General features: G+C 36.9%; 1 protein-coding gene across 4 annotated transcripts in view; it reads left to right on the top strand.

Moving 5' to 3' along the window:
* Positions 1–26,888, top strand: part of WDR64 (WD repeat domain 64) — a 67,038-nt gene extending 40,150 nt beyond the window's left edge. For 2 of the 4 annotated variants that reach the window (XM_079333385.1, XM_079333386.1), the window contains 17 exons: positions 3,377–3,503; positions 5,475–5,623; positions 6,572–6,695; positions 8,025–8,194; positions 8,674–8,850; positions 9,785–9,915; positions 11,164–11,241; positions 12,934–13,024; positions 14,430–14,472; positions 15,714–15,847; positions 17,224–17,329; positions 18,932–18,993; positions 19,402–19,511; positions 20,288–20,470; positions 23,969–24,068; positions 24,630–24,704; positions 24,887–26,888. In XM_079333385.1, the coding sequence (XP_079189511.1) occupies positions 3,377–3,503; positions 5,475–5,623; positions 6,572–6,695; positions 8,025–8,194; positions 8,674–8,850; positions 9,785–9,915; positions 11,164–11,241; positions 12,934–13,024; positions 14,430–14,472; positions 15,714–15,847; positions 17,224–17,329; positions 18,932–18,993; positions 19,402–19,511; positions 20,288–20,470; positions 23,969–24,068; positions 24,630–24,704; positions 24,887–25,111 (2,085 nt within the window). In that variant the 3' untranslated portion in view covers positions 25,112–26,888. The remainder of the gene's footprint in view (positions 1–3,376; positions 3,504–5,474; positions 5,624–6,571; positions 6,696–8,024; positions 8,195–8,673; positions 8,851–9,784; positions 9,916–11,163; positions 11,242–12,933; positions 13,025–14,429; positions 14,473–15,713; positions 15,848–17,223; positions 17,330–18,931; positions 18,994–19,401; positions 19,512–20,287; positions 20,471–23,968; positions 24,069–24,629; positions 24,705–24,886) is intronic. The other 2 variants (XM_079333388.1, XM_079333387.1) reach the window with 2 other exon arrangements.
* Positions 26,889–26,979: the final 91 nt, after the last annotated feature.

Here is a 26,979-nt window from a genome sequence, read left to right as displayed (position 1 = left end):
TCAAAAAGTATCAGCAGAATGTGAGAGTTTGGAAGAACTAAAATTTACTGTTTTCTCTGGAGAGTTATTGAGATATTTCCCGTGTAATAGTGTTTTAAAGTTACTTATTCTTAGCTAGTAGAAATTTGAAGGGATTATGTTTTGCTGGGGGAAGGGGGAGGGGCAAAACCTGAACTTCTTTAGTTCTTATCTATCTCAGTTAATTACAGACAGAAAGGAGAACAGGATTTACTTCTTCCAAAGTCACAGCATGTTTCCACAGTAGCATCTTCATAGGAACCTGGCAAGAGATAAGTGTTCCTAAGCTTGAACTTTATTGTACTGAGACCATATAAGAAATTTGTTTACCAGTTTTCTGGCCTTATTTCCCATCTTTCTGCAATTTCCCTCTGCTCTTCACATTTTAGTTGTTAAGATGAATCTTTTGCCTGTCTTTGAGTGTATTGAGAAAAATAGAAGAGAGGTGTGTTGCTAGCTCAGCGTCCTCATAAAACAAAGGCTTCAGAGCCAATGGAAAAGATTGTTCAGACTTTTTTCTATGTTCTGTATTTTAGGGCTTGAAGGAAGGTGGTGCTGAAGAGGAAAATGTTTATGAATGCACATGCAGACATTTAAATTTTTCAGGGGGTGTTAGAAGGCTCAGAGTGGGTCTCAGTGGCAAGAACTCCCACTGAATTCTGGGGGGGTGTGGTTCCAGATTTTTATCAGTGTCTGTGGGAATGCCATCTGTAACTGTGATTTTGCCATTGGGTTGAGAAACTAATGACATGAGAAGAGCATCCCAGAGCAGAGGGAACTGCTCCAGATTGCAGTCCTGGAGAGGATAACAGAGTAGTTTGCTGGGGCTGTTGCAGCCAAGATAGAGGAAGGAGATGGAATGTGCATTCCTTGAATGCCCCTGTGTGCCAGATACCAGCTGTGTGAAGAAGGCTGGTCACAATGTGGGAACACAAGCGAGTATCCCTGCTCTGCTTACTCTTTAAAAAGTCTGTCTGTGGGTCAAAGCCAATTCTGCTAACAATTAAACTGAATGAAGTTTCCCATTAATGTAAGCTACTACTGTAGATATAATGTTGCTGGAAGTACTTCTCAGCTTTCCCTATAAATTTGAAACGGTGGGTTGTTTCCGATAGCATTTGAAGCACCTTCTTTCCACATTCCTTCTCTTCCCTAATATGTTTTGTTTGCTTGTTTATACTCTGTATTTTGCATTTCAGAAGACACAGTCCAAAAGCACTGTGCCATAAAGAATATGCTGTCAGAGGTTTTCAGGGCTTCCTGGTATTTCTCAGGCTGCTGTGGGAAATTCTTCAATAACTAAGTAGGACAGTAAAGTTAGTATTAACAAAACACTCCTAAGGCAACTCCCCCTAGCCACTTCCTAATTTCTAAATAAGCATGCCTTTTGTTGCCTCTCTTCATGCACACAGTCTGTGTGCTGATGCAGATGAGCACTGACATTGGTCTTGCAGCCACACTGGTGATGCCGTGTGTGGGAGTTACTCACGTGGAACAGTGGTTTATGTAATCTCCCCATCCCTGCCCACGGGCTGGGGGGAAAAGTGGCAATAAGGCAGAGAAGAGATTTATGAATGCTGCAATGTATCTAGGTTTTTGCTGTCACTTTAAGTGACTGCATTTTCTTAATGTGCTACTGGCCTTAACAGCTGAACAAGCAGCAAGAAATAACAGAGGAAGCTCTTACTTACATTCTCTTGTGCTATAAAAACCTCTTCTCTTCTTATTGCTTTGATATGTCAAACCTGTGTCTCACTTTTTGGCCAATTGAACTTGAATAATCCATTAGACTATTATAATTGTCTTTCTTCATTTTTGTTTTGTGCAATTTCACTGTAACAGATCTGGACGATGTTTATTTGAAGGTTTATCTCTGTTCAGCGACTTCTGTAGTATCTCCACAGATACCTACTTTTACTTAATTTTCAGCTCTTACCCATGTTTTTACATGCTTTAATTATGAGTCTACCAGAGCTGAGCTTGGAGGTCCACATGTGATATTGCCCTAACTTTCTCAATTTGTATCATCAATTCTCCTTTCAATTTTTTCTGGTCTACTTTTCAGTTGCATAAAGAGCTTAATGACTTTTTTTCCATTCAAATGGAATTGCTGTTTCAAGGTTTTTCAATGACTGTTTTGCTTTTTGTAGGCTTTAAAAATTGCATTGTGAGTGAACTCTGAAATGTAATCAGAAGTCAATCACAGGAATGTGGTACTCATGGTTCTTTTGACTCAGTACTGTCTCAGGGAAAATTTATTCTCAGAAAAAAGTTCTTTCAAGTACTTTCTTTTTGACTTTTCCTGAAAACAAAATATTGAGGAGAAGTTTTCTTCTGCTTAGCATTCTGAAACACTCACGTATGAATTTCTCTCTGGTGCCAAAGGTGATTTGTTTAAACACTGATTGATGTATCTGTCACTTTTCTTCCCTTCCTTTTCAGAATTCTGATGGATCCACTGTAACATCCTTTAAAATCAGGATGTGACTTTTGTCAAGGCCCACAGCACTCAGAATATTGATAAGAATGTTGATGTTGTACCAACATGTGTCTTTGTATTAAAATCCCAATTAAAAGTGAAGCCATAATAATAGCAAAATTGAATTAATAAAAATAACTTGCACAAATGCCTATATATGACTCACCAGTTATGGCAGCTGTATAAGTATTGCAGGCAGATATTATAACAGAATGACTTTTGAGAGCATAGTAAAATTGTCTTGCAGAGAAATACACTACACTAAGGGCCATGGGATCTGAGAAATTAAATCACGATTTCTTGAAGTATTAAAATAGTTTGCATGGGACAGCAGTAAGTTCAACACAGCTTTTGATCAGGCAAGCTGAAAAATGCTGCTGACATACAATTATTCTAGAGTTTGAAGCAGATGCTGTGCTTTCCTTGAACCCGAAGGTAAGATTACCAGAATCTGCTGTCAGTCAAAGATTTCAGGAGTTTCTTTATCCAGTACCCCCTGGAATTTATCTTTGTACTTTGTTGAGCACCATTTTATACTCCAGTTCATATACAAATTTTTTAAACAAGTGACATTTCTCTGTGTGTGACAGAAAAGTATGACACACAATGGAGACATTTTGTCATTAAGGGATAGAACCTGTTTCCATGAGATCTGGTTCTGCTATGGACTTGTCAGGTCAAAATCAGTCTTTCTGTTCATTTTATCCTTAATAAAAAGGGGATAAAGATATCTTTGATTTTTCTTGCTTATTTTGGGATGTACTATTTTTACCAACGTGATTTGCATTGGCAGCTATATTATTAATGTCATAGAAACAAAATAGTTGAAAATGCAGTCAGGATACAGTACTAGATTTTCTCCTCTCTCTCCCCCTCTAGGTTTTTAGAGTGTGGGATATACAGACTCTCTCACCGCTGCAGGTCTTCCATGAAAATCATGGAACTCCAGAAGAGATGAATGCCTTTCCCATGGTGTTTGACAATGATCATGGCATGCTTTTCACAGGTATGTTGTTACAGCTGGTTTGTGAGAACATGCCCCTTCTCCTACAATCAAATTTTCTTTATGATTAAAGAAAACTGAGGTTGAGTACAGGAGTAAAGTATATGAGAATATACAGAATACTGGGAGACTAGGGTATTGCACATTAAGACTGTTTTAATGTGGGTTATATATGGTGCTAATTTCAGTATTGAAAATGGCATGGAAATATGCAGAATGGGAATTAACAGCAGGAACCAAAGGAAATGAGAAAGGCTTCTCTAAAGGCAAACTGAGCCTCCCAGAGCAAAATTAAGCTAAAAATATTGCTGACTTGTGATTTCTTGAAAGCTATCAAGTTATTGATCTCCCCCTGACTATTTCTCTAGGACCCACCTCCTGTTTGGAGATGAAAACAGCAGCATACAATCTCTGTGGAGCCCTCACAAGTATATTCAAACTCTTTATTTAACTCAGTAGCTAAAAAACAGCCCAACAACCTGAGGTGTCAGCAGACACACTGCCCAACTGATTAGGGATAAAATACTGTGGGGACTCAACCTGGGGTTTCTGGGCTCTGTTTCCTGACTTTGTAGCAGGGAGCCTGGCACCTCTGAGGGACCAAAGCTTTGCAGTTGTCACTAAGGATGTTAGCCTTTTATATTTAAGGCTAGAAAGGACTCTTGAAATCGGCAGGGTTTGTCTGCCCCAGAGATGTAGTCACAAAAAAGACAGTTTTGAACTTGTTCCAAGACAATAGAGGCCTGACATGTACCAGGCAAATAAAGTAATTATCTTTGGAGACAGCTTTTTCTGTCCTTGGATTAGGAACAAGGCACAAAGCTTGCAAAGCTTGTCAGATCTGAAAAGATGAATGTGAAACATTTTGTTTTCAGAGGCTTGGTGGTTTCTACTGAATTTTTAATCACTAAAGGATACAGATACTGTCTTCATTTCAATTTTATGCTTGCAAGATTTTCAAGGCTTGGCAGTGTCGGGAATTTATACAGGTCAATCCTTGACAAAATGAGGTAATTTACCCTTATAAACAATGGTTCTCTGAGTGCCTAAATATTTGTAAAAGTCTGATCCTAGACTCTGTTAATGATTCCATTAAAAGCCTAAGTGAATGTCTCCTTGCTGCTGAAGAGGGCAAGAGACTGAGGCTGTAAATGAGTGAATTCATTCTCGTTGCTATGTACCTGGCTTCACAGAGGAGATTTTCACTTAGTAATTCACTAACACTCATAAATCACAGCTCACCTTCATGCTTCGTTTGAATATTGCCATAGCTTTCCTTCTGTGCCTGTTTCCAAGCTGCTGGCCTCTGCCAAGGATTAGGCAATTTTCTCACTGCTGCTCCTGTGCTGGTAGGGCAGCAGGGATACCAGGGCAGGGATACTGGAGCTGCAATGGTAGACTGCATATGCACTCTGGCTTGAGAGCACTGTATAGGCTTTGTCCTTTCTTTTGTCTTATTGACTCTGCCTGCCTCTTTGATCTGTCTTTGATCTGAGAACACTGAAGGTATTTGGAAAACACCATTCAGAACTCTAGTGCTGTATAAAGGAAGGTACTTGAAAGGTGTCATCATTGCCTGGAGATACAATTGCTTTATCTCTAAGAAAGCAGAAACCAGAATTTATTTGAGTCATAGATTCCCCAGTTTTATGTATTTGGGTTGATTCCATTTCATGCCAACCAACTCTGTGACTGGGGAATTTATGACTTCTACTGATTTGCAGTCAGGATGTCAGTCTCATCAAAGGTGGGCAGAAGACTGTGTACAACAGGTAAATACTTAGCCATTGTTTGGGGACTGTGTGTGAATGTTTTCTGCTTCAGAGAACAGGTATTCTCAAAAAACAGACAATATTCCATGTCCTGTTCAGAAGAATTCATATGAACCAAATGGTTTACATAAAATCTTTTCATTTTCAGGAAAAGTAATTATGCACAAAATGTATATATTCTCACTTCTCTCACCTTCTGCAGGTTCAGATGTCATTGATATTTATCCCCTTGCTAATGTGATACAAGCTTCAAAAGAGTTGCCTCAGACACATGAGAAGAGCCTCAATGTTCTGCTTTACAACAGAACTTTTCACCAGATTCTCAGCATTTGCACTGAGTCAGTTCTGAAGGTGAGTGTAAGCTGTCACCCTTTATACTGAAAAATAAAAGTCTCAGCTTTTTTATTCAGAATAAGTTATCAGGAAAATTGATAAGTTACTAGTATTTTTTTATTCAAAGTGGTGATTTTGTAGCTATTTTTGGGGTCCAAAGAAGTGGTAGCTGTGAATCCTGTTTTTATTTCTTTTTAACAGTGCTACAATAATCATAAGAGGTACTGGAAACCTGCAGTTTTCACCAGCTGTTGGTACATTATATGGCAAAATTTGTAGGGAGAGGTAGTATCTTTCATTGGGACAGTTGGTGATGCGTGGCATTCCTGTGGAGAAAGGCTTGTTTGTGTAATGGTTTGTTCAGTTTATATTCTCTCTAAATATTTTATTTGTCACTGTAAAACCTGCCTTCCTTAGACCACAATGGCTGCATCACTATTACAATCACAAGATAATCTGGAGCACTTGGTGCCAGAGAAAATCAGATTGCAGTGCAAGTGAAATCAGTGGCTACTTGATAAATCCAGGTGAACCTGAGCTATGCTGCTGCAGTGACCAAATTTTGTACTGGTGTTCCATTATAAAGTTGCTTAAATTTCTAAAAGTATTCAATAATGATGTTTTTGCACCAAATGTTCATGAAAAACTTCATTTGTATATTCTGCACAGAAACTGTAGCACAAACAATTCTTTCTAGTTAAATTTCTTTGCTTTCAAACTGCAAAAACACTTTCTATTTAATGTCAGTCTTTCTGGCATAGCAAGGGTCTTTATAATAGCATACATAAAATATAGAGCCTCTCCTTGCCTGGGTGGCTTCCCCAGAGAGAGGGACATTTTCAGGGAAAATATACTGGTGTTTCAGTAAAAAATGTTGCTATTGGCCACAATTTCTCCAATTACAGTAGAACACGTTGGCTAGTTTTAAAGGATGTATTAAAAATAACTATCATATTATTTTTTCAGGTCTGGGACCTGGAAACAGGATCTCAAATATATCAAATAGAAGATGCACATGGGCTGAATACTGAGGTGACCTGTGCAGCCATTGAAATAAATGGTGTTTATTTTGCTACTGGGGCATGTGATGGTAAAGCAATTAAGTAATTACTACGTTGGGGTTTTTTTACCTTTACTACTTTTTATTACCCTCTTTTTTTTTTAAATGACATATTGCATTAGCAGACAGAAATCTTCACCTTGACTGTCTCAGTGACAGAATTAATTTTGATTGCACAGCTCTCAGCCTGTAGAAGGGCAGGTGGGTCTTGGTTGGGTTCTCATTGATACATGGTTCACAGAAACATGATTTTGGGCTGCTTGGCTCTGGTTCTTTTTTAGCTTATTACTCTTTGAAAGACTGTCTTCAAAGCTCTTGGTCTGACAAGCTGTTACCTCATAATACTTAGGACCTAGATCTATAAGTAAATGGCTGCAGATGAAGAATAGTAGTTTAAAAATTTTCTAGTCTCTAAGCTCAATTTTATAGTGTTGGAAGTCATTGAACACTACAAGAGATAGATAGATAGATAGATAGATAGATAGATAGATAGATAGATAGATAGATAGATAGATAGATAGATAGATAGATGTTTCCTGTATTTTTCATGTCTGGTATTAAGAGTGCATGACTTTTAGGTAAGGTGACAAGGCCTCTCCAATACACAAATACACATCCAATTGTGCAGGAAACTTTAATAATTTTATCATCTGTTAACATGAAAGAATAATTCTTCTTACATTAAAATGTTCAAGAGTACACACCTGAATTTCTAAAATGTGTGAAACTTATGAAAGCTGCCTCTCATGAAGAGATAATGATGGCCTTTTCCACACAATATACTGGCTAATATTTCTTGTTTCTACTTGGGAGCAGAGACTGCACCCTTTATAGATCTTAAGAGCACAGGAGAAGGTGAATATTGTCAAGTCTTACAAAAGAAAAGTCACACATAATTGCTTTACTTAAGAAAATTCCATAGCTTCTTCTCCCCACTAGCTCTCTGGTATAAATCCATCAATCAGGTCCCTCTGGTCATTGCTGTTGTTCAGAACCCAAAGTCTTCTATCAACTAGCCAACACTCTGATTGCTCTCTGATAATATTATTCAGAAACTGTAGGAAGTAAGATAAGCAGAGATCTTTTATCCTAGGCTGCACAAAAAAATAGATATGAAATAAAGATGGAAAAATTGAGAGGGTAGTGATGTTTTCTGGTAAGTTTTTTTGTCCCTACAGCTGTTTTGCTAAGAAACACACAGTTACAATTTTTGAAAGACTGGTGACCTAGGTCTTGACTTCAAATTGGATTTTCTCTTTCTTTTTCTTTTCCCTGTTTGATCTAAATTAAGCTTCTGGATTTGCAGCACAGGTTATTGCTAAAAGTTTATTTTTCTACATTTTTGTCATCCCTGTTTAGGAACAGTGAAAATCTGGGAGTTTGAAAGTGGGCAAGAAGTTAAAGCCTTGCCTTTAGAGCAAGACAGCAATGATGAGCATCGAGTGCTGAAGATAGTATATCTGAAGGCTGATGAGGGTCAACATGCAGTTATTGTTTTGGAGCAGAGAGGGAAGATAAAAATCATTCAGGTTTTTCAAATATGCTTCTTCCCCCTCTCCCCCCCAAAGTTTGATTCAGTAACACCTCATTTCTGAAGTAAAATAGGACTTCTTTATTAATTAATAAATCAACTTTTAGAAACTGTCAAGGAACAATCTACTTTTTCAATGTAGTCAACTTAGCTTTTTTCCCTTCTGTCAAGTGTTAAAATGTTTATTAGTCCATCACTTGTTTTCAGCATTCTTATAATATATTCCTTGAGTTTGCTTTTTTATTTGTGATTGAAGTTTCAATAGTTACAGATCCTTTGAGGTAATGGTTTTAGAATATTGATATTGTTACTAAAGATGGTGTTTAGTCTATATAAAGAGCTTCTTAAGATAATATTTGTCACAGAAAACAAGCTGTATCTTAAGTGTGTTTCTAAACAAGATATACACTTGCTATAATTCTTTATGAATAAAGAAATCCTTTCCTTCCTCTTTCATTAAGTCAATTATTTTAATAGGCTGACTCAGCTCAAACAGATCTATATGTCACGTGGGTGCTTCCTGAGATAGTGCCATTTCCACGGAGGAATCCAGTTGTGTATCTGTCACTGAAGCACAGCTCCTTAGAAACACAAGATTTTTTCCCAGACATTCGGCTTCTATGTAACACCAGTTCCATGAGAAATGATAAAGAGGTGAGAAACACTTCAAAGTTTCACATACCTTACAGAAGATTGGAAAGTAAAATGTTTACTGTGCTTACAAGGATTTCATGTTTTAGCAACAGGACAGGAACCAAATAGTTATTTCCCACTGTGGTCCCTTACAACCTTACACGTTCTATGATTCTGTGATTCCAAATTTTTCAGTGCACTGAAATAAATACACAGAATAAATCATGTAAGAAAGTGACTAAGGGCTATATCTTCCTAGAAGTCCATTGCATGGTTATCACCATAATTAAGTAGTTGGAGTTGCTCTAAACATACACTACACATTTCTGTACAATATAGTAAGTTGAGGTTCTCACATAAACACCTCTAGAAATGAAATGTCTTTCTTCCTATACCTAGGCTGACCTTTAGTAATAGTGGCACATAAAGATCAAGCTGAGTATCAGGGTGATTCCATTTCTCCTCTTCCTGCTTTGGTAAAATAAAATGTCAAATTTATGTTTCAATTTAACTTGGATAGTCCACAAGACTTAAGTTCTGTCTTGTAAAATTTCGCTAACTTTGTAGAAGATGTGCATGATGTTTATGGAAAGGTCATTATATCTCTGTTGATTAAGTTCTTCCTTTAACTTCATTAGAATATCTCCATACATACCTACTTTTGCTTAATCTTCAGTCCCTTACACCTATTTTCACATGCTCGATTTGCAACTGTGCTGTATAAAGCAGGTTGGAGGCCCCTGTCCTCTGCAGCAGGGAGTCTCCCAATATTTTCACCCCTTGCATCCTCTAGTGCTGCTATATAGCTCAAATACAATATTTTAAAATAGCATCCCATATGCAGTTGTTAATTGTCCATTTAGGCATTTTGTTAGATTAACAGCTAAAATATCTCACTGTCTGTAGTGTCCTACTCTTAGTACTACTCAATTTTTTGTTTTAATCTTCTTTGCAGACTTTTTTATCTTCTGTGGATATTAATTGTTTCGATGTTTTAAAAGTAGAAGGATGCAGATTGATAGCAACAGGAAGTGCAAATGGTGAAATAAATTTGTGGGATTTTGAATCTGCCTCTGTGAAATGCCTGTAAGTATTACTTTCATGCCTTTTGATCTCCAGTATGTCATACAAGCTTTTCAAATGGCATACTGGAAATTTCAATATGCCCAAATATAAAGGGCGATTTACAAGCAGGAACTAAAGTAGCAATTTATGTTGTCCCTCTTCCCTTGCACTTCAAATTACTTTGACAGCTAGTCCTGACATTGCAGGTAGGAGAAGTGAGAGTCATCTGGGGAAGGGATGATGTAATTAAAAATAATGTTTTAGCATAAATCAGCACTGACATTGAAGCAAATTCTCGCTATATAAATCACTCTACACATTGACTAGAGGCTGCTACTGAGCTGGAGAAACATCCTTATTTTGGAAGTTTTGTGTTTGGGAGGACATTTGGAAGTAATGCTGCTTCAGATGATAATGGCAGATGTTCTGCATTATCATACTTCAATCACTGTCCATACATAGAAGACTAGAAGTCACATTCAATGAGGAGAAAACTGATGTGATTTTGAAGGTCTGAGAGTAAAGGTCTTTCAGAGAAAGTGTGAGCTTAGGATGGTTCCAGATATTCTTATGCCCACTAAGCTGTTGCATCACTAAACTGAACAGTGGCAGTATGTCTGGTTACACTGAGTGGAGCAGCATGGCAGTATTAGTGAAGGAATATATACCTTTTAGGATCATATAAAGTCAGAATTTAGCCATCCTACCCATGAGTTTTACTTCATCCTTCGTGTGTAAAATTGGCAAGTTTGTGAGAAAGTGATCTGTACCATGGAAAACAATCAAAACTTTACTGCAGTTCAGACAGTGGCTCTTTATATTTGCCTCCCCATATATGAGGTAGCCAATTAATATGGATGCATGGAAGACAGGAAAGTCAGTGTTTTGAAAGTAGAGTACTTTAGCCAGGGTTCACGTCCCTGTCTGAGTGCCAGGGAAAAGGTACATTGCTAACATTAACTTAGCTAGTTAAGTTCTTCACTTTCCTCTTAAATACTAATCTTCAAGAAAATACTTGGCTGAATGAAATTTTCATCATTCCATCAGGTACCTGTTTTCCTGGCACAGGCACATTCTGTATGTTCTCTCTACTGAGATTAAACCATCATAACTGATCAACTGATTCTGAAAAAATGGTCTAAAATTTTAGGTGGCATGCATTCTGGGAAATTAAAAGTTTAACTTTTTTTTAATTGCAAGTTAAAGGTGAAACATTTTCTGGAACAATACACAACCTGACATATCCTGTACAAATGTCTTTGTTTTCAGGCATAAAACTGCTGAAGACAATGAGGGCTCTGGAGTGAATGCCATATTATTCCTCATACGTAGTGGTTCTTCTTCCAGGTAACTGTGCATTTTATCTTCCTTGGGGACAGGCAAAGTCACTTGGAATTTTGTTGTAGCAATGTAGTAAATGATACAATGTTTCTCCAAGAATTTAAGAATATTATATAAAATCTTATAATTGTGATTTTATTTGTATTTAATCAATGCAAGTCCATACAGTTTATTATCTTACCCATTCTTAAACTTTCAGAATGCTTGTCAAACAATATGCTATTTTTTCACTCAGTTCTCCTTTTTTCCTCTAAATGATCTCATAAATTATGAGTTATAAGTTATGATCTCAGTTAAGTTGAGGAATTCAACAGAAGGTAGCTTTTGTCTGGTATCAGTTTTCAAGTGTACCATAACTTCTTTTATCTCTGTGAGATAATTGTGTGGCAGCAGGATTTTTCTTTATTTTAAACCTAGTAAAATCCTGCTGCTTTTAGATACTCTCAGCAAAGAGGCAAGCACATCAAAGTGTGCCACAAGTAGCCACAAGATTCCTTTTAAAACAAGTTAGAAGTTTCCATAGGTTGGTAGTGTCTGATGAATAAGAGAATTTTAGCCAAATATTCTCATTTTGAAAGAAAGGCATTGCACCTGTCCATCACTTCAAAAACATTTGTCTTCCAATGGATATGCAAAGGCAATGATAGCCAAAAGGATTCAGTATGGCTTAAATACTTATGCAGCTTTAAGCTTTTAGCAGTTAGACAGCTTTTTTCTTCTGCAAACCATTAAGCTGGTTTACAGTCTTATGTTGCTTTGAAATCTCCAAGTAGCTTATGCTACTTGATATCAGTGCTACTTAATTGAACATAAATTCTCTTTTTGACATTATAACTTAATGATTAGTTTAAGAAATCCTAGCTAAAGAAAAATTGAGTGATTAAAGTTCATAAATAGATTTTTTTTTATAAATGAAGATAAGCTTTTACTATTTTTAAACAGGAGGATTCTACAATGACTTGGAAAAATCATACAATCTTAGAATGTTTTGTATTTACTGGGATACATTTGACTGTGATCATACACACACACAAAAACATTCAAACATGATAGAAAATCTTTAAAATCAAACACTGAAAATTGCAAATTTATGGGCACCTGACCAAATTTAAGTGGACTACCCCAGCTGCATACTTTCTAACTATCCCAGGTATTCAGATACTTTTGCCAAAAGAGCACTTGTGACATACGTGTGCTGTGTGGCAAGAGCTGCTTATTAACAGTCAGAACTTTTCTTGGCTCAGAAACAAAACCATTGAAGATCAACTCCATTTTTTCCTTATTTTCTTCCACAGAATCTCATCCTTGAGAATTTTCATAATAAATTAGAAAATAAGTTTCTGTAATTAATTGAAAACCATTTGCAGAGAGAGTACTGTGTAAAATGAAAGGGAACAAGCCCTTGTCATGCCATTAATTTTTCCCTTTCATGCCTTAAGGATGAATACCAATGTTCCTTTTCATTTACTATGGATTTCATTAGTTCAAAACTCCTGCCAGGAGAGTAATACTGTGTAATATACACATATTGCCTAGTTACTTAAAAAAATATATAAAACCAATAACCCATAGTTTAATCAGTCTAATCAGTTCAAGTACTATTTTGTTATGCTTTTTAATGCTGGGTGATGTTGATTTCTAGATATCAAATAGTATCTTCAAGAATGTCAGTGATCTTCAATAATTTCTTTCACACAGGAAAAGAAGCTCTATGTCCCCAACTCCTTCTGTGGGAAGTGATGCCAGTGCCATTCCAGAGCAGGAAAGTTCTTTGAACCTACATGAGGAGGTATAGTGGTGTGATGGATTTGGTAGCATTCAAAACAAATTTCTGTTTTTCTTTTTGTTTTTGGTTTTAAAGTACTGTAACTTGCTAAAATCCCTCCATATGCACCCGCAAAACTAAATATCAAGAATTATGAAGAAATTAACTTTGTTTAGCTTTGTTAAACTGACTGTGGCAGTGCATTAAGAATCCTTTGTTAGTCAGCTGACTCTGTGACACGTGGAATAGCTGTCTATCAAAGTGTTTGGCAGATACTTATCACTAAGAATTCTGATTTTCAAATGGGAGTATACAAGGATTCAAGAGGGAAGGTAAAATAGACAAATCATTAAGTCCTTGAATAAAAGCGGAGCCATTTCTACACTGCAGCCAAACTTGCTTGGATACATTCTTTCAAGTGAACGTATCTTTTTCTGTTGTTTTTGTTTGTTTTGTTTTGTTTTTTACCATTATTGTAACAGTGTCTTAATCAGTATATTTTTGCTAAGGATAGCATTATGGTTTTTGTTACACTTTTTGTCTTTCTATGTCAGAAGGACATGCCATACTTGCAGAGCAATAAAAAGTAATTAGGCAAAAAGAGGAAAATCCTGCTGCCTCTCAGAATCTTACCAGCATGTTGTTTCAGCAGAACATGGCACTTGGATAGATTCCCAAGCAAACACTGGCTGAATTGCCATCTGCAAACTAAAGTATCCAGTACCCTGTGCTGTGTCCTCATTAGAATAACAAATGGAAAGTGATTTGCAGCCTTTAAAAAGATCCCTGAAAGTCCCATACATCAAGCCTTATATATAAATGTGTAGGATGAGATTTAAGTGACTTATCCTCTTCTGAGATACCTCAAATACTTGGCCCCAGAGTTTTTCCTGCCTTATTTGACTTGGCAGTTTCTGAGATCAGTATACTGGTTATTGTCAGCCTTGGGAATCCTCAGACGCCCGTGAGGCAAGGCACAAATGAGGATTAGTGAAAATTCTCTTACCAAAAACACAGACATGAGTAAATGTTTATATGTGTATAAATGTATTTATACACTTTGTTAATTTTTGCTCAAGGCAGTAACGAGACTATATGCATATTCTGAATTATACTCTCAGAGAGATCTAAGTTACATTCACATGATTGTAAGTGATTGACTTTGCTTGTCTTAAGAAATTAAGGCTATTCAGCTAAATTTACATTTAACATGCTCCTTAATTCCCACTAATTTCATTTGTGATTTGTTAATCTGTTGATTCTCTTCAAATAAAGTGTTTCTTGTTTATACTCAGTGGAAATTTGAGGAATATTTGAATAATCCAACTAAAAAAATAAGTTCTTAAAATAATTTCAGCTAGTGAACTGTTCTGTAGTCACATCCATATTCCACTTCCTAATTCTCTTATATTTTATTCTTTTCTTTTAGGAAAATGCAGAAAGTGATGAAGTTAGTACTGAAATAAAAACAGGTATGGAAAGAGGTTTTCATTCTTTTTGATGTAGATGCATGAGTTCTGCCCAGATTATTGTAGAAACTGAATTTGTCAGATTTGTCTGGCAAACTGTGTTGAGAATAATTGAGATACCTTTGGTATGTGGATGACAGATCTCATCATCTTCTGCTCCTTCCTGATTTGCAGTTATTTCCCAAAAGTTAATCCAGGATGGAGGATATGCAAGACCTTAATTGCTTTTTTCTCTTTTTTCTCCTCGTAGACATGACATCACTTTCAGAATTTAAGAATATCAAGTATACACACTTTTCTTCTACATAAATATTCAAGCAATGAATTATTGAAATAGTATAGCAAGAGCCAACTTGAGTCAGGCATCAGCAAATGGCCTCAGAAAAGCTTCAAAACCAGTGAAATTTTAGAAAGAAAATTCTTCATTATGGTATCTGTCCTTAAAAAATCATAATCAAGAGAGAACATAGTGCTTAAGAGTTAAAGTGGTGCAAATGAATCGGTGAATTTGCAAGAAGTAAATCCTCTAGATTCTTTTGAATCTGGAAAGCAGAATTTCCCAGAAATAAGAAATTTGATCATCTGCAATATGGATTTAAGATGAATTTATTTGGGAAAGAAAGCACTCCCTGAAACTGGAATATTCCTAAGCCTTGTAGTTGCTCAATGAAATAGACACTCATGTTAGGTCCTGCATCCAGTGAATGTCTATGAAGGTCCTGCCAGCATCTCCAGCTCTGGAAAAGTCATAGCAGAAACTCACAAAGAGTCTCTGTGACCATCCCCTTGAATTTAGCAAAAGTTTTCAATTGGAGACTTAAGTGTAGAAATCTATGATTCCAGAATTTTTAAGTGTCATGTAGTTATTAAATTTCATTGCTGAATTGTTATCTCTGGAAGTTTCATGCAGAGATCTGCCTGGTAGCTGTCCTGATGACTGCTATCCTGCACTCTTCCTCCACTCTTACTTGCACTCACAGTTCCTGTAAAATCTATGGCTCTTTTCTAAATAAGGTTCCCCTTCATCACTGGGCAATAGTTCTGTCTGGTTTAGATGAGATAATGAAGATTGTTCTCATTTCTTTGCAGTTGTCTTTATCCATACCTCTAATGTTTCTGAAGTAATACCATCTTGATGATGGACTTTATATTCAAATATAATTCTTTTTCTAGTGTAATTTCTGTGCATTGAAAAGCAATACTAAAACCTTTTGAGAAAATATATGATCATTTGTGTTCCAAAGCAGAAGAAACAACTAGCCGTAAGAACTCCCAAAATCCAGAAATGAGTGCACAGTTGTTGAAGGCTAAAGCAGGACAATCACCTATACTGGCTTCTGCTCATGAAAGCAGCTGTGTCCGCCTGTGGAGTATTCAGGTAGCCAACTGAATGTCTTTGGGAAGGGACTGGAACATTGAGAGGATAATTCCACTAATCCTTGGAAAATTGCACTCTAACTAGCAATTGCAGCAAGCAGATATTTATTGCATCTTTTGATTATGAGTTTTTTCCATGGGTGCAAATTAGTTGTGCTTTAGTAACTGCAGCAGGGCTTAATGGCAAGAGAAAAAACAAAGAAACATGATTTGAAATAATTCTAACAAACTGACTCTAAATTTATGTGAAAGTCTAGAATTTGATTTTTTACCCACAACATTTACCTTCTAAGAAAGGATGGTAGGCAAGACAGAGTGTCCTGCTCTCAGAAGAGGATAAATATGTCTGGAAAATTGTACAAGCCAGCTAGCTCTAGCACAAACCAGGAGAGAATAGTGTCCTAACACATAACATCTACAGCTGTTATGGGCTTGAAAAGCCAGTCATGCAGCCAAAGGCTTATTTGTTATATCATCTCATATCTATAAGACTTCCAGACATCATGTTACTCTAAGTAAGATACAAAAAGTAATTACAACAAGAAGGGAAAGTGCCATGATATGATTGGTTGATTGGTAATATAGGTCATTGTGGCAGACAGTGATCATAAAAAGTCAGCCATGTAAGCCTTTAACAGGAATCCCAGCTAAAGCAAGTCATGGGAAGAATTTTTCAGAAAGATGGTGAGGTAACCTTGCAAATGTTTCATACAAAAACAAAAAATTATGATAAATGTATTCAAGTATAGTAGGTATGAGCTTTGTTGGATTTTGTTTTCTTCATAGTTGATATATTAGTGTGTTTAGATTCCTATAGGAATCTCCAGGTTCATATACCACTGGTGTCATCACTGGAATGATTGTTAACATCATTTACATGGCTGACAAAATAAGAATCTCCTTATCAGCAAGATGCTCTCCCTCACATCCTCCAATCCTGAAGAGGCAATAATGGAGAAAGTCTACTGCTAACCTGAAAAATAGAATAAGTTGGTGAAGAAGACATTATGGGCCCATTTGCAGCAAAAAACAACATTTCAATAGTAAGAGGGGCATATTGATGCTATTCCCTAGCAAATGAAGGGTAAGTGATGAAGTAGGGGTAGGCACAACTAGACTGACTTGCCTGGAGAATTAAACAGCTTGTCCTTTCAACATACAAGAGACAGCAATCCAGAAGAATATACCACAGCTTTCTTCATCTTTTGGTAGACTTAGGAATTTACTTTCTTAGCAGCTCTCTGAATAGATATGAGCTCAGTAATGTTTAATAGATAAAATCAATCACACTCGAATTCGGATGTATTAATTTTTTTAATGTAGGTATTACAAGATAAATAGGTGGAGTTTGTTTGTTTGTTTGTTTGCTTGTTTTAGGGAAACTTGATGAAACAACTTCTGCCATTTTCAGAACAACCCTCAGGTCCTCTGACAACACTATGTACAGACATCTTCACTAAAATTCTCTTGGCAGGCAGTAAAAGTAAGTAAACATGTTAGTCATTCTGTTCAGGACAGTCAGTAGGACAAGAAAATACCATGCTGTAAATGTGCCAGAAATGCGGAAGCGATTATCCAAGTGCTGCCAGGTTTTTTCCGTCAAACCCATAGTTAAATGAATGTAAAAGGTGTTTTGTTTTATAAAAGGATGGTAGACCGAAGTTAAGTGTTATGGTGTTAGCAGTAGAATTGTGTTCATAAAAGACATTAAAATTTTCTTCATTCACATGCCCTGAATATGCTTTCCATCTAAATTATTATATTGGTCCCAAGGGCAAAGATTATTGCTAAGAGCAAGCAAAAATTTCAGTTCTATGGTAATAATACTAAATAAGAAGTTGCAACTTGGGCTGTACCAAGAGCTGTGATTCCAATAGAGTGCACAGCAATAGCACAGCTATATAGGAAAAGCTCTTTTCTATGCTAGCAGCTCATTACTCGACTTTTAATTTCACATGACCTCTGGCTTTCCTTTGGCAGAATTTTCAAAAGTTTATCTGCTGTCTGATTCTTCTTCAAATCCTTGGAATCACCCTGGCAATTTTCCATTTCTGTGTCTGTCACAATGTGTCATTTTTCTTTTAAAACACATATTGCCAGCTTCCTGCTCTTATGTGGTCAGATATTGAATGGAACGAGGGATTTTTCCCCTTTTGTTTTAAAATTGAGCAATAATTTGACTTTTATACTGAAAATGATAAGGAGTTTCCACTCCTCTCTGATTCAAATGAGTAAACGAGTTCAGAAAGGCAACATGCACTGAACAGGATTTCAATTAATTGTGGAAAAGTGTCCGCCCTACTACCTATTCATTTGATACTCTCCCTTTGCCTTTTTGTGTATGTGTCACTGTGTATTTGCTTTTCATGATTTCCACACTCTTATCTGCAGTGCTGCTACCAATTTCCTTTCCCTACTACAGATTTTTCATTGTTATAAAGTCAGCTTCTCTGCCTGCCTCCTCCCTTGCTTGCAAATGTACTGTCCTAGAAATCAGATATGACTGGTTTTGAAAGTTGCATTTACACAAAATTACTCTGTCTTGTAGTAGAAATGAGAAGAGGCAACTTCATTAGGAAAGAGGGAGCATAGGCAGGAAACCGAGCAGGTGTGGGTGGTAAGGAAAGTGGTTCTTTGATTCTAGGTTCACATGTATGCACTAAAAGGTTGTAAAACATTAAGGATTCATTATGTACACCATTAAACTTTGTCCATTTTACCAGGATTGAAAACCAGTGTAATCTCCAGGAAACTCTCATACCTCAGCTGGGCAATAGACAACTGTCTTGACAAGATGACTCTTGCTTTTCACTTTCATAATTTAAAGAAAAAGCTTTACCTTACTTCCATTTCAGACCTATCTAGTTAATGACACATTGTTCAAAACTAGCATATGTGTCTCTTTGCATATTAATGAACAGTCCATTATTTTTACTCTGAGCTTGACAATAAGATAGTTATATTCACTGTAAACTAACTGTCCTGTGTTCTCTGCTTCATTCTGCCCAGTGTCTACTAGGAGTAAATGGCAGCAACAAGGGAAGGTGTAGCTTACTGATGTTTTGCTTTCTCCTTTCTTAAACAGTGGGATATATTATTCGCTGGAACATGGCCTCATTCTTAGAAGATCCACGAAATAAAAAAAATGTGAGGAATTATCTTTCAGATCTTCTTAACTTGAGCAGTATACCCAGACAAATAGAAAAAAAAAAAATGCAGAGTTCTACAGGGATGAAAATGTTTTCTGTGTATAAAGATCATGTTTTGTGATTGAAATAATAACTTGATGATATGAAAAAAAAATAGAAAAACTAAGTAGAATGGTGTTAATATTATTTCATTGTGTCCAAAGAAGGTATATTAAGAATAAATTTATCCTTGTCTCCTGGGTGGTTTTTCTACCATATGCCATTTGCAGGCTGTTTCATGGAGGGATTGATTATTTTTCATCTCTTCTAATTTTCAGAAAGGCATGCTAATAATTCCACTAAGCTAGCAACCATGATGAGGTACAGAACTGCCTCAAATGTGGTTATGTTGCTTTTTTCCCCTCAGGAGATAAAGGAGGAGCTCTGCAGGAGGGCACATGCTACTAAAGTGGTTGAATTATTTATAGAAGAGGAGAAAAATGTGATAGTGACAGCATCCATTGATGGTTCAGTCAGGTATAAAATTACTTACACTTCTTACTGCTATGACAAATCAGTTGAGCTATCTTCAAAGTTCCTTTTCTTGCTGCACTTCTGTACAGACTAGAACTTAAATAAAGTAAAACTCTGGGTGCATTTTCTGTTCTGCACCCAAAAGAGTTGGTTTTAATGTAACACTTCTCTGGAAGTCAGATCTTTTGCAGACTGTCATTTTCTTTCAGCCCTTGTTTTACTTTGAACACATAGGTAATAGGTACATGATTGTAAAAATTACCTCATGTTCTAATCCTATTTTAGCTTTCAATACTTGTTAAATTGACATGGAACCTAAGCATGGCATTTAATCAATGTGTATGCAATTAGACCATGGAAGCTTAAAGATACTTCATAGGCAACTTCTTGGCTAACAAGTACATTTGAAGGGGTTTCTTTTGGTTTTCTGGAAGTATAAAATAAAAAAAAATTGTGCAGATCCTGCTTTGGTAGCAGCACTTTACTACAGGAACAATTCAGGATTTTGGTACATTTACTCTTCATTTCCATAAATATAAGCATGAAATGGTTTTCTTTCTGTTTTTTAAAACAACCTTCTGAATTTTTTTTTCACTCTCAGATTATTTAAATTATAAAAACAATCTCATTAAGTTTTTTATGGCTAGCACACTGAACTCTAAAACAGTGCTGCAGAATTTGATAATGTACACAGATATTATCTCACACATTATGCTCCAGTTCTAAAAATATCCATTTTTCTTTTCTGTCCTTTCTCACTGCTTCTACTATGTCTGTAGGCTTTGGCATGCCATGACTGGATACTATTTTGGTTACTTTGGACAAACCAGGAAGTTTGAATTATCAGATACCAGTCGGTTGATTTTGCCTTCTGATGTTAGTGCTTTTCCAGCTATAATTAAAGAGGAGAGCAAAAAAAAGGAAAAGAAGGTTAAATATCCTCTCGTACTGGACAGAGACAAGTAAGATCTCATACATTTACATACTTGTATGATTGGGGCATCAGTTATGAAAATATACTTTAAAAATACCTTTCATCTAAAGGCCAGAAAAAAATCAGAATTACTGTGTTATTCAGAAAAATCTTTCTAAAGATGGTTATTGACCCAGTATGGATGAATCTTTTCAATTTTATGACTTGGTGACATTCAGGATTAGACGACATTCAAGGTTTGAACTCAGTAATAGTGATGACTAGATACTTGTCCCAGCTTTTAGCCTAATTAGAGGTGGTATATTATATATACAATTCAGGTTAGCAGCCTGTTACCTTTAAAATTCCTAAAGTTGCTGTATTTCTGGATCTCCAAAAATTTACTGAAAAAGCTTAATGTGAATAGTTTCAAGCAAAACACAAATCCTTCTAGAAGAATAAAACAAATTCAATCTTTCTGTTTAGGAAATGGTCATGTTAAGTTTGCTGGGATGTTATGAATGCATTCACACACATGGGTAGCAGATTCACAGATCATGGTATTCTGAAACTGATGTAAAAGTGTGTTCAATAGCAGTGTTGAACTGTTCTTCTATGTAGAGGTTTTAAGGGATATGGGTTAGTTACAAGTCAAGTCAGAGAGCCTTGGCTCTTTAGTTTAAGTTTAAGTACATATTTCTAGTCCTGGAACTCTCTGGTTCACTAATTAGCAGATTGACCAAGTGAACAGAAATATTGAAGAGGGCATATTCAAAGGCAATGCATGCAGTGTCTTAAGTAAGAAAGTAATCCAAATAGGGGAAAAATTATTCAGGGCTTAAAAAGTCCTGCACTGTTTAGTGCAAGGTTTCATATGACATGTCCATTCTTAGGCTGCCTTTCAACCAAAGCAGTTTGGGACAAGGGAAAATCTCTAAGATGCTTTACTGTTACCCCATTTAATTTGGTATCCTGCTAATAATTATTATTCCATGGAGTTCTCATTAATATGAGTAGTGTCACTGCTGTCAGAACAGTAACTCATCAATACAGACAAGTGTTTGACTGTTTGAAGGAATCCTGTAGTTCCTCAGAATAGTTAGCAGCCAGTTTGAAACCTCTGGAACCAAAGATGCTATCGAGTCAGCCAACCTGAAAGAAACTTTCCATAAATTACATGCCTGTGTCAAACTCTGACTGCTTTTTGAGGGTTCTTCAAATATTTCAGTATAGGAGAATGGTTATCATACATTTAAACACATTAACTAAACAGACAAAGAGCAAGAAAATGAGAAATGCCTAACTGTGTAGAGAGCTGAGGAAAAAAAAGCAGCCACACTCCATGCAATAGAAAGTTTCAGTCTTATCATTCTACAAACTTTGTGTGCTGTCACCTCAAGAGTGCCTTGGTTGCTTTGGGTTAACTGTGCCAAATATTGTAATGGAGAGCTAGCTAACCATCATCCTAAAGGCTGTGTTACTTATGGATGCTAGGCTTTGTTCTTTGCAGGATGCAGACAATTGTCTTGTCAAGTCACTTATCTTTGTGATGCTAGTATAATTCACTTATTGGATAACTCATATGATATTCATCACTAAGATAACATTTTAGGATGTCAATTAGCAAATCACTATAACAAATCGTTGTAAGTATTAACAGATATATATTCATGGAATCATAGAACCATTAATGTTGGAAAATATTTCTAAGACCATCAAGTCCAACCATTAACCAAGGATCACCATATTCACTTCTAAACCATAACCCTCAAGTGCTGCATCCAGATGCCTTTTGAACACTTTCAGGAGCAGTGACTCCACCACCTCTCTGGGCAACCTGTGCCCATGCCTGACTACCCTTCTGCAAAAAAATGTTTCCTAATATCTAATCTAAACCTTCCATGGTGGAACTTGAGGCCATTTGCTCTTGTCCTGTTGTCATCTGGGAGAAGAGGCCGACCCCCATCTGGCTACAGCCTCCTTTCAGGCAGTTGTAGAGATCAATAAGGTCTCCCCTGAGCCTCCTTTTCTCTTGTCTAAACAACTCCAGCTCTCCCATCTGCTCCTCATAGGATTTATCCCCTCAATTCCTTACCAGTTCTGTTGCCATTTCCCTGGACACACTCCAGCACCTCAACACCCTTCCTGAATTGAGGGGCCCAGAACTGGACACAGCATTTGCATTGTGCCCTTACCAGTGCTGATACAGGGGAACAATCGCCCATAGTCCTGCTGGACACACTATTTTTGTATCACAGATTGAATATCCCAGAATATACTGAGTTGGAAGGGATCCACAAGGATCATCAAGTCCTGTTCTTAAGTGAATAACCTATACAGAGATCAAGCCCACAACTTTAGCATTAGGAACACCATGCTCTACCCAGCTGAGCTAGTGACTATGTGCCATTGTCCTTCTTGGCCACCTGGGCACACCCTGGCTCATGTTCAGCCACTGTCAACCAGCACCTTCAGGCCCTTGTCCATGAGGCAGCTTCCCAGCCACTCTGCCCCCAGCCTATAGCACTGTCAGGGGTTGTTGTGACCCAAGGGCAGGACCTGGCACCTGGCCTTGTTGAATTCCATACCACTGGCCTAATCCCATTGGTCCAGCCTATCCTGGTCCCTCTGCAGAGGTTTCCCACTGTCCAGCAGATCAGCATTCCCATCCAACTTGTTGTGTTCTGCCAACTTACTGAGGGTCCACTCAATCTCCACTTCCAGATCATCAATAAAGATATTAAACAGAACTGGCCCATCAGTAAGCAGAACACCACTTGTGACTGGATGCCAGCTGGATTTAACGCCATTCATGACCACTCTCTGAGCCTGGCCATCCAGTCATTTTTTGCCCAGCAAACACTGCACTCAGCCAAGCCATGACCAGCCAGCCTCTCCAGGAGAAAACTGCAAAATATTCCCCAAATGTGCATGTGCTTGAAAAGGCACAAACCCATCTGAGCAGTGTAGGTACTTACAGATCAAACAAGCATCTCAGGAGATCTACTGAAAAATGTCAGCAGATAGATAGAACTGTGTTCAAGAATGGTCTCAGCTTCTCCCTGTAGTTGCTTAGCTTGTGTGACCTGACTTATTTTTCTGAGTGTAAAGGCAACTGTTAATCTGCACTCTAGATAATTTCTTCTCATGGCTAAATTTGGAAACCAGACATATGAGCAGAGGACTCCTCTGTTATGAAAGTCACATCAAGTGTTCTAGTCAGAACTTAAAGAATTGCTGATAGGCCATTATCAGACAGTGAGTAAGTACATGACTCTTGCAAATGGTGTTTATATTAAGATTTCCTGCCTTCTACAGGTGACAGCCATACCTGGATTAATAAAGCATAAGTGAAGCTCTCCATGACACCTATGAAGGTCCTAATATAAATTATATTTTGAAGATATATGAAATAATTTATACTTCAAAATAATTTTATTTTGGAGCCTAGATGAAAATATTTTCATTTTGGAGCCTTATAAGAATATTGTGTTCATAACTGTCATCTTGATAGGAACTTCAGATTTTTTCTGTCTTCTACATATAGGTGGAAGTCACTGACCAGATCACCTTCAGATTTAGAAAAGGCTGGACATGAGGAAGCAACTCATGGCTTCAAATTTTTCAAAGCTCTGGCTCCTGAAAAGGTAGCTAATGTATATAACAAACTAATGTTCTGTGCAATGTATAGAAAATAAAATTGTATTTCTCATTTAAAAATTATCCATACATACCTTTCTTGTTCAATGGATAAGCTAGAACAAAAATGCAAAAACAAAGGGATCTGAGAAAAGTCTGTGGTTTTCATTCTCATTTTTCACATTTTCAAATTTAAGTTTAGAAGGTAGCACAAACTGATTTAAAACATGTAAAAGAAACCCTAGAATTTTCCTCTGCTTCAACAGAAAACCTAAATATCTTAAGTTTACTTGACGAATTTGTGAAAATAGTAGAAAAACAGTGAATCCCTGGTTGCATGCAATAGTTCTTTCAGGGTTCCTGCAAAATCAGAAGACAGGAGAGTTAGATTTCATTACATATACTTCCTACTACTCTAATTGAGTATCAGTGGAGCTCTTCCATCTTTACCTGGCTTTAACCTTAAAAGTCATGGGCATATAAAACTTTTCTTGCAGTTGTAGTAAGAATGTCTTCATTACTTTTTGTGTTCAGCTACTAATGCACTGATTTTGGCTTCCCTTGCTCAGCTCCAGTCTTTGGAAAATTGTGAGTTTCCAGGCAAAGAGACTGGCGCAATATTTGGGTTTCTTCCTATATATAAGGTAAGCACAAGTGTTTTCTACCCTTTGTGGTGGCATTCATACATCACAAGCCATTAGCACGTATACCTTATTACAGTGACATACTCTGACATTCTGTTGTTAATTGTTAATTGTCTGCTTCTCAATTTAATTTTCTGCCATGATTTGCATTACTACCTATCCAACTCCAACTTTGGTGGAAGCTTGAGAATCCGATTGAACCAAGCATGCCGAAAAGTGAGTACTGCAGATGTCTACTCCCCCTGTTCAACCTCATGACATTAATGTTTTGCTCAGACTTGATTCTTTTAACCAGCCCCACATCTATAGATTCCCATCTGCCCAAAGATTTGAGTATTGTAAGACAGTACTATTTTATGGGTATTTATGATCTGATATATTGCAAGCTGTCTAGAAAAGTTTCCTAGGTTTTTCTTCTATGGAGCAAGATCAGAATATTCCCAGGCGAGTCTATCCCAAATACCATAGGATGAGAGGAATCACCCCTAGCAAAGGTGCTGATCCCTTCCTGTAGAGGATACCTAGAGAACTAACTTAGAGAAGAGTTAGTCCCTAAATGGATGGTTAAATTAGATTAATAGGATACTCTGCATTCCAGCTCTGCATTCTAATATATCTGACCTAATCTTTGTACATGCTGCATTACTGTGTGTCAGAAAAAACTCAGGAGCACAGTGTTCAAATAGTTGGTTATGCTACTTTTTACGTATTTACTTTACATATGCTTTTTTTCTGACCATTCATGTACTTTGGAAATCTGTGTTTTGCTTTCTTCCTGAAAAAGAAAATAAAATACAGGGGTTCTTGTGCCTTGGGATCTGAGGAGTTGTAACTACTCTGAAGCCAATGGCACTGCAATGGATTTACAACAAAATGAAATCAGACATTTTCTGAAAGCTACGTGCACAAAAACATGGGTTTTGTCTGTGTTGTTACAAAATGCTATCAATCTGGTCTATTCACCTCAGTATGTTAATTAGTTCTTGAAATTTCTTAAAGGTCTTCAAAGGATCAGAGCTGAGAAGTCCAGTCACAAGGGACGAGAAAAGGATCCAGATTCCATTGAAGACTTGAGTAAAGACAAATCAATATAGTTTCCATCTTTATTAAAGTGGATTAGCAGATTTATTTTGCTATTTTTTCTCTGTTTTTCTTTTCTTTTTACATGTAAATCTATTTCATTATTAAGTGGATTATATTGAAAAAAAATCTTAACTTCTATTCCAATCCTTCATGCAAAAATTAAATTCTAAGAAAGCCAGTGTATGATTATAACTAGATATTGAAAAGCCCATTTGATTTAATATATGTTTGCTAATAGTTACTCTCTCTGTCAAAACCACTGATTTCCTCTCTGGTTCAATGTGTCCAGTTTGAACTTCTGAATATTGAATATTACACTGCTTTTTTTTTTCCTTCCAGATTAATCATAAAGTCAACAAAGAGTTAATATGCCCTGCTGTTTTTGCCTGTTCATTTCTTGCTTACACTTTCAAAGAGTTTGTTCATCCCCTCAGCCAGAAAAGGGCCTGCTGAGCTCATGTTCAATTAATTATCCATCATGATTCCGCCAACCTTTTCTTGCATTTCAGCATTCCGGAACAATGTCACAACATGACACAGAGCACTGAACATATTTTCATCCTTTGTCTAAACATACAAATGGTGCCAAGAGTCTCACCTTAGTGAGTACTTAGGATAATGCATATAACTAGTGATATTATTACCTATTGTTTTGGGGAAATAGCAGGTTTTCTATATCACTGGTATTGACTGGTGTTTGATCTGCTGGTCTTCTTGAAAATTCATTCTTCTTACAAACTGAATATACAATGACTTGCAATTATTTACCTGCCTTCAACTTGTTACAAGGCTATGATGGATTTAAGGTTAGCTGCAAAATATCCTGCGGGACTATATTTAAAATTCATATGATCAGCTGTAATGGCAGGGATTAATGCAATTTTGTCCATAGTAGCCTGTATGGTGCTGTGTCCTGGATTAGGAAATGAAACTGTTGATAATACACCAGTGTTTTGGCTATTGCTGAGCAATGCCAGCACAACAAGGTGTGTTTGTTCCCACACCCAGTGAGTAAGCTGGGAAAAGACACAGCTGGGTCAGCTGACCTGAACTCACCAGAAATTTTCCACACCATGTAACATCCTCATGAGATGGGGAAGGGAGCCATGTTCATGATGATAGTGTTTGTCTGCCCAAGTAATCATTATGTGTGCTGAGGCCGTTTCCCAGGAAGTGGCTAAACAAACATCTG

Source organism: Erithacus rubecula, assembly GCF_903797595.1.
Source record: "Erithacus rubecula genome assembly, chromosome: 2".
NCBI lineage: Eukaryota > Metazoa > Chordata > Aves > Passeriformes > Muscicapidae > Erithacus > Erithacus rubecula.
Note: the sequence above shows the minus strand (reverse complement) of the source record. Positions and strands in the feature narration are given on the sequence as shown.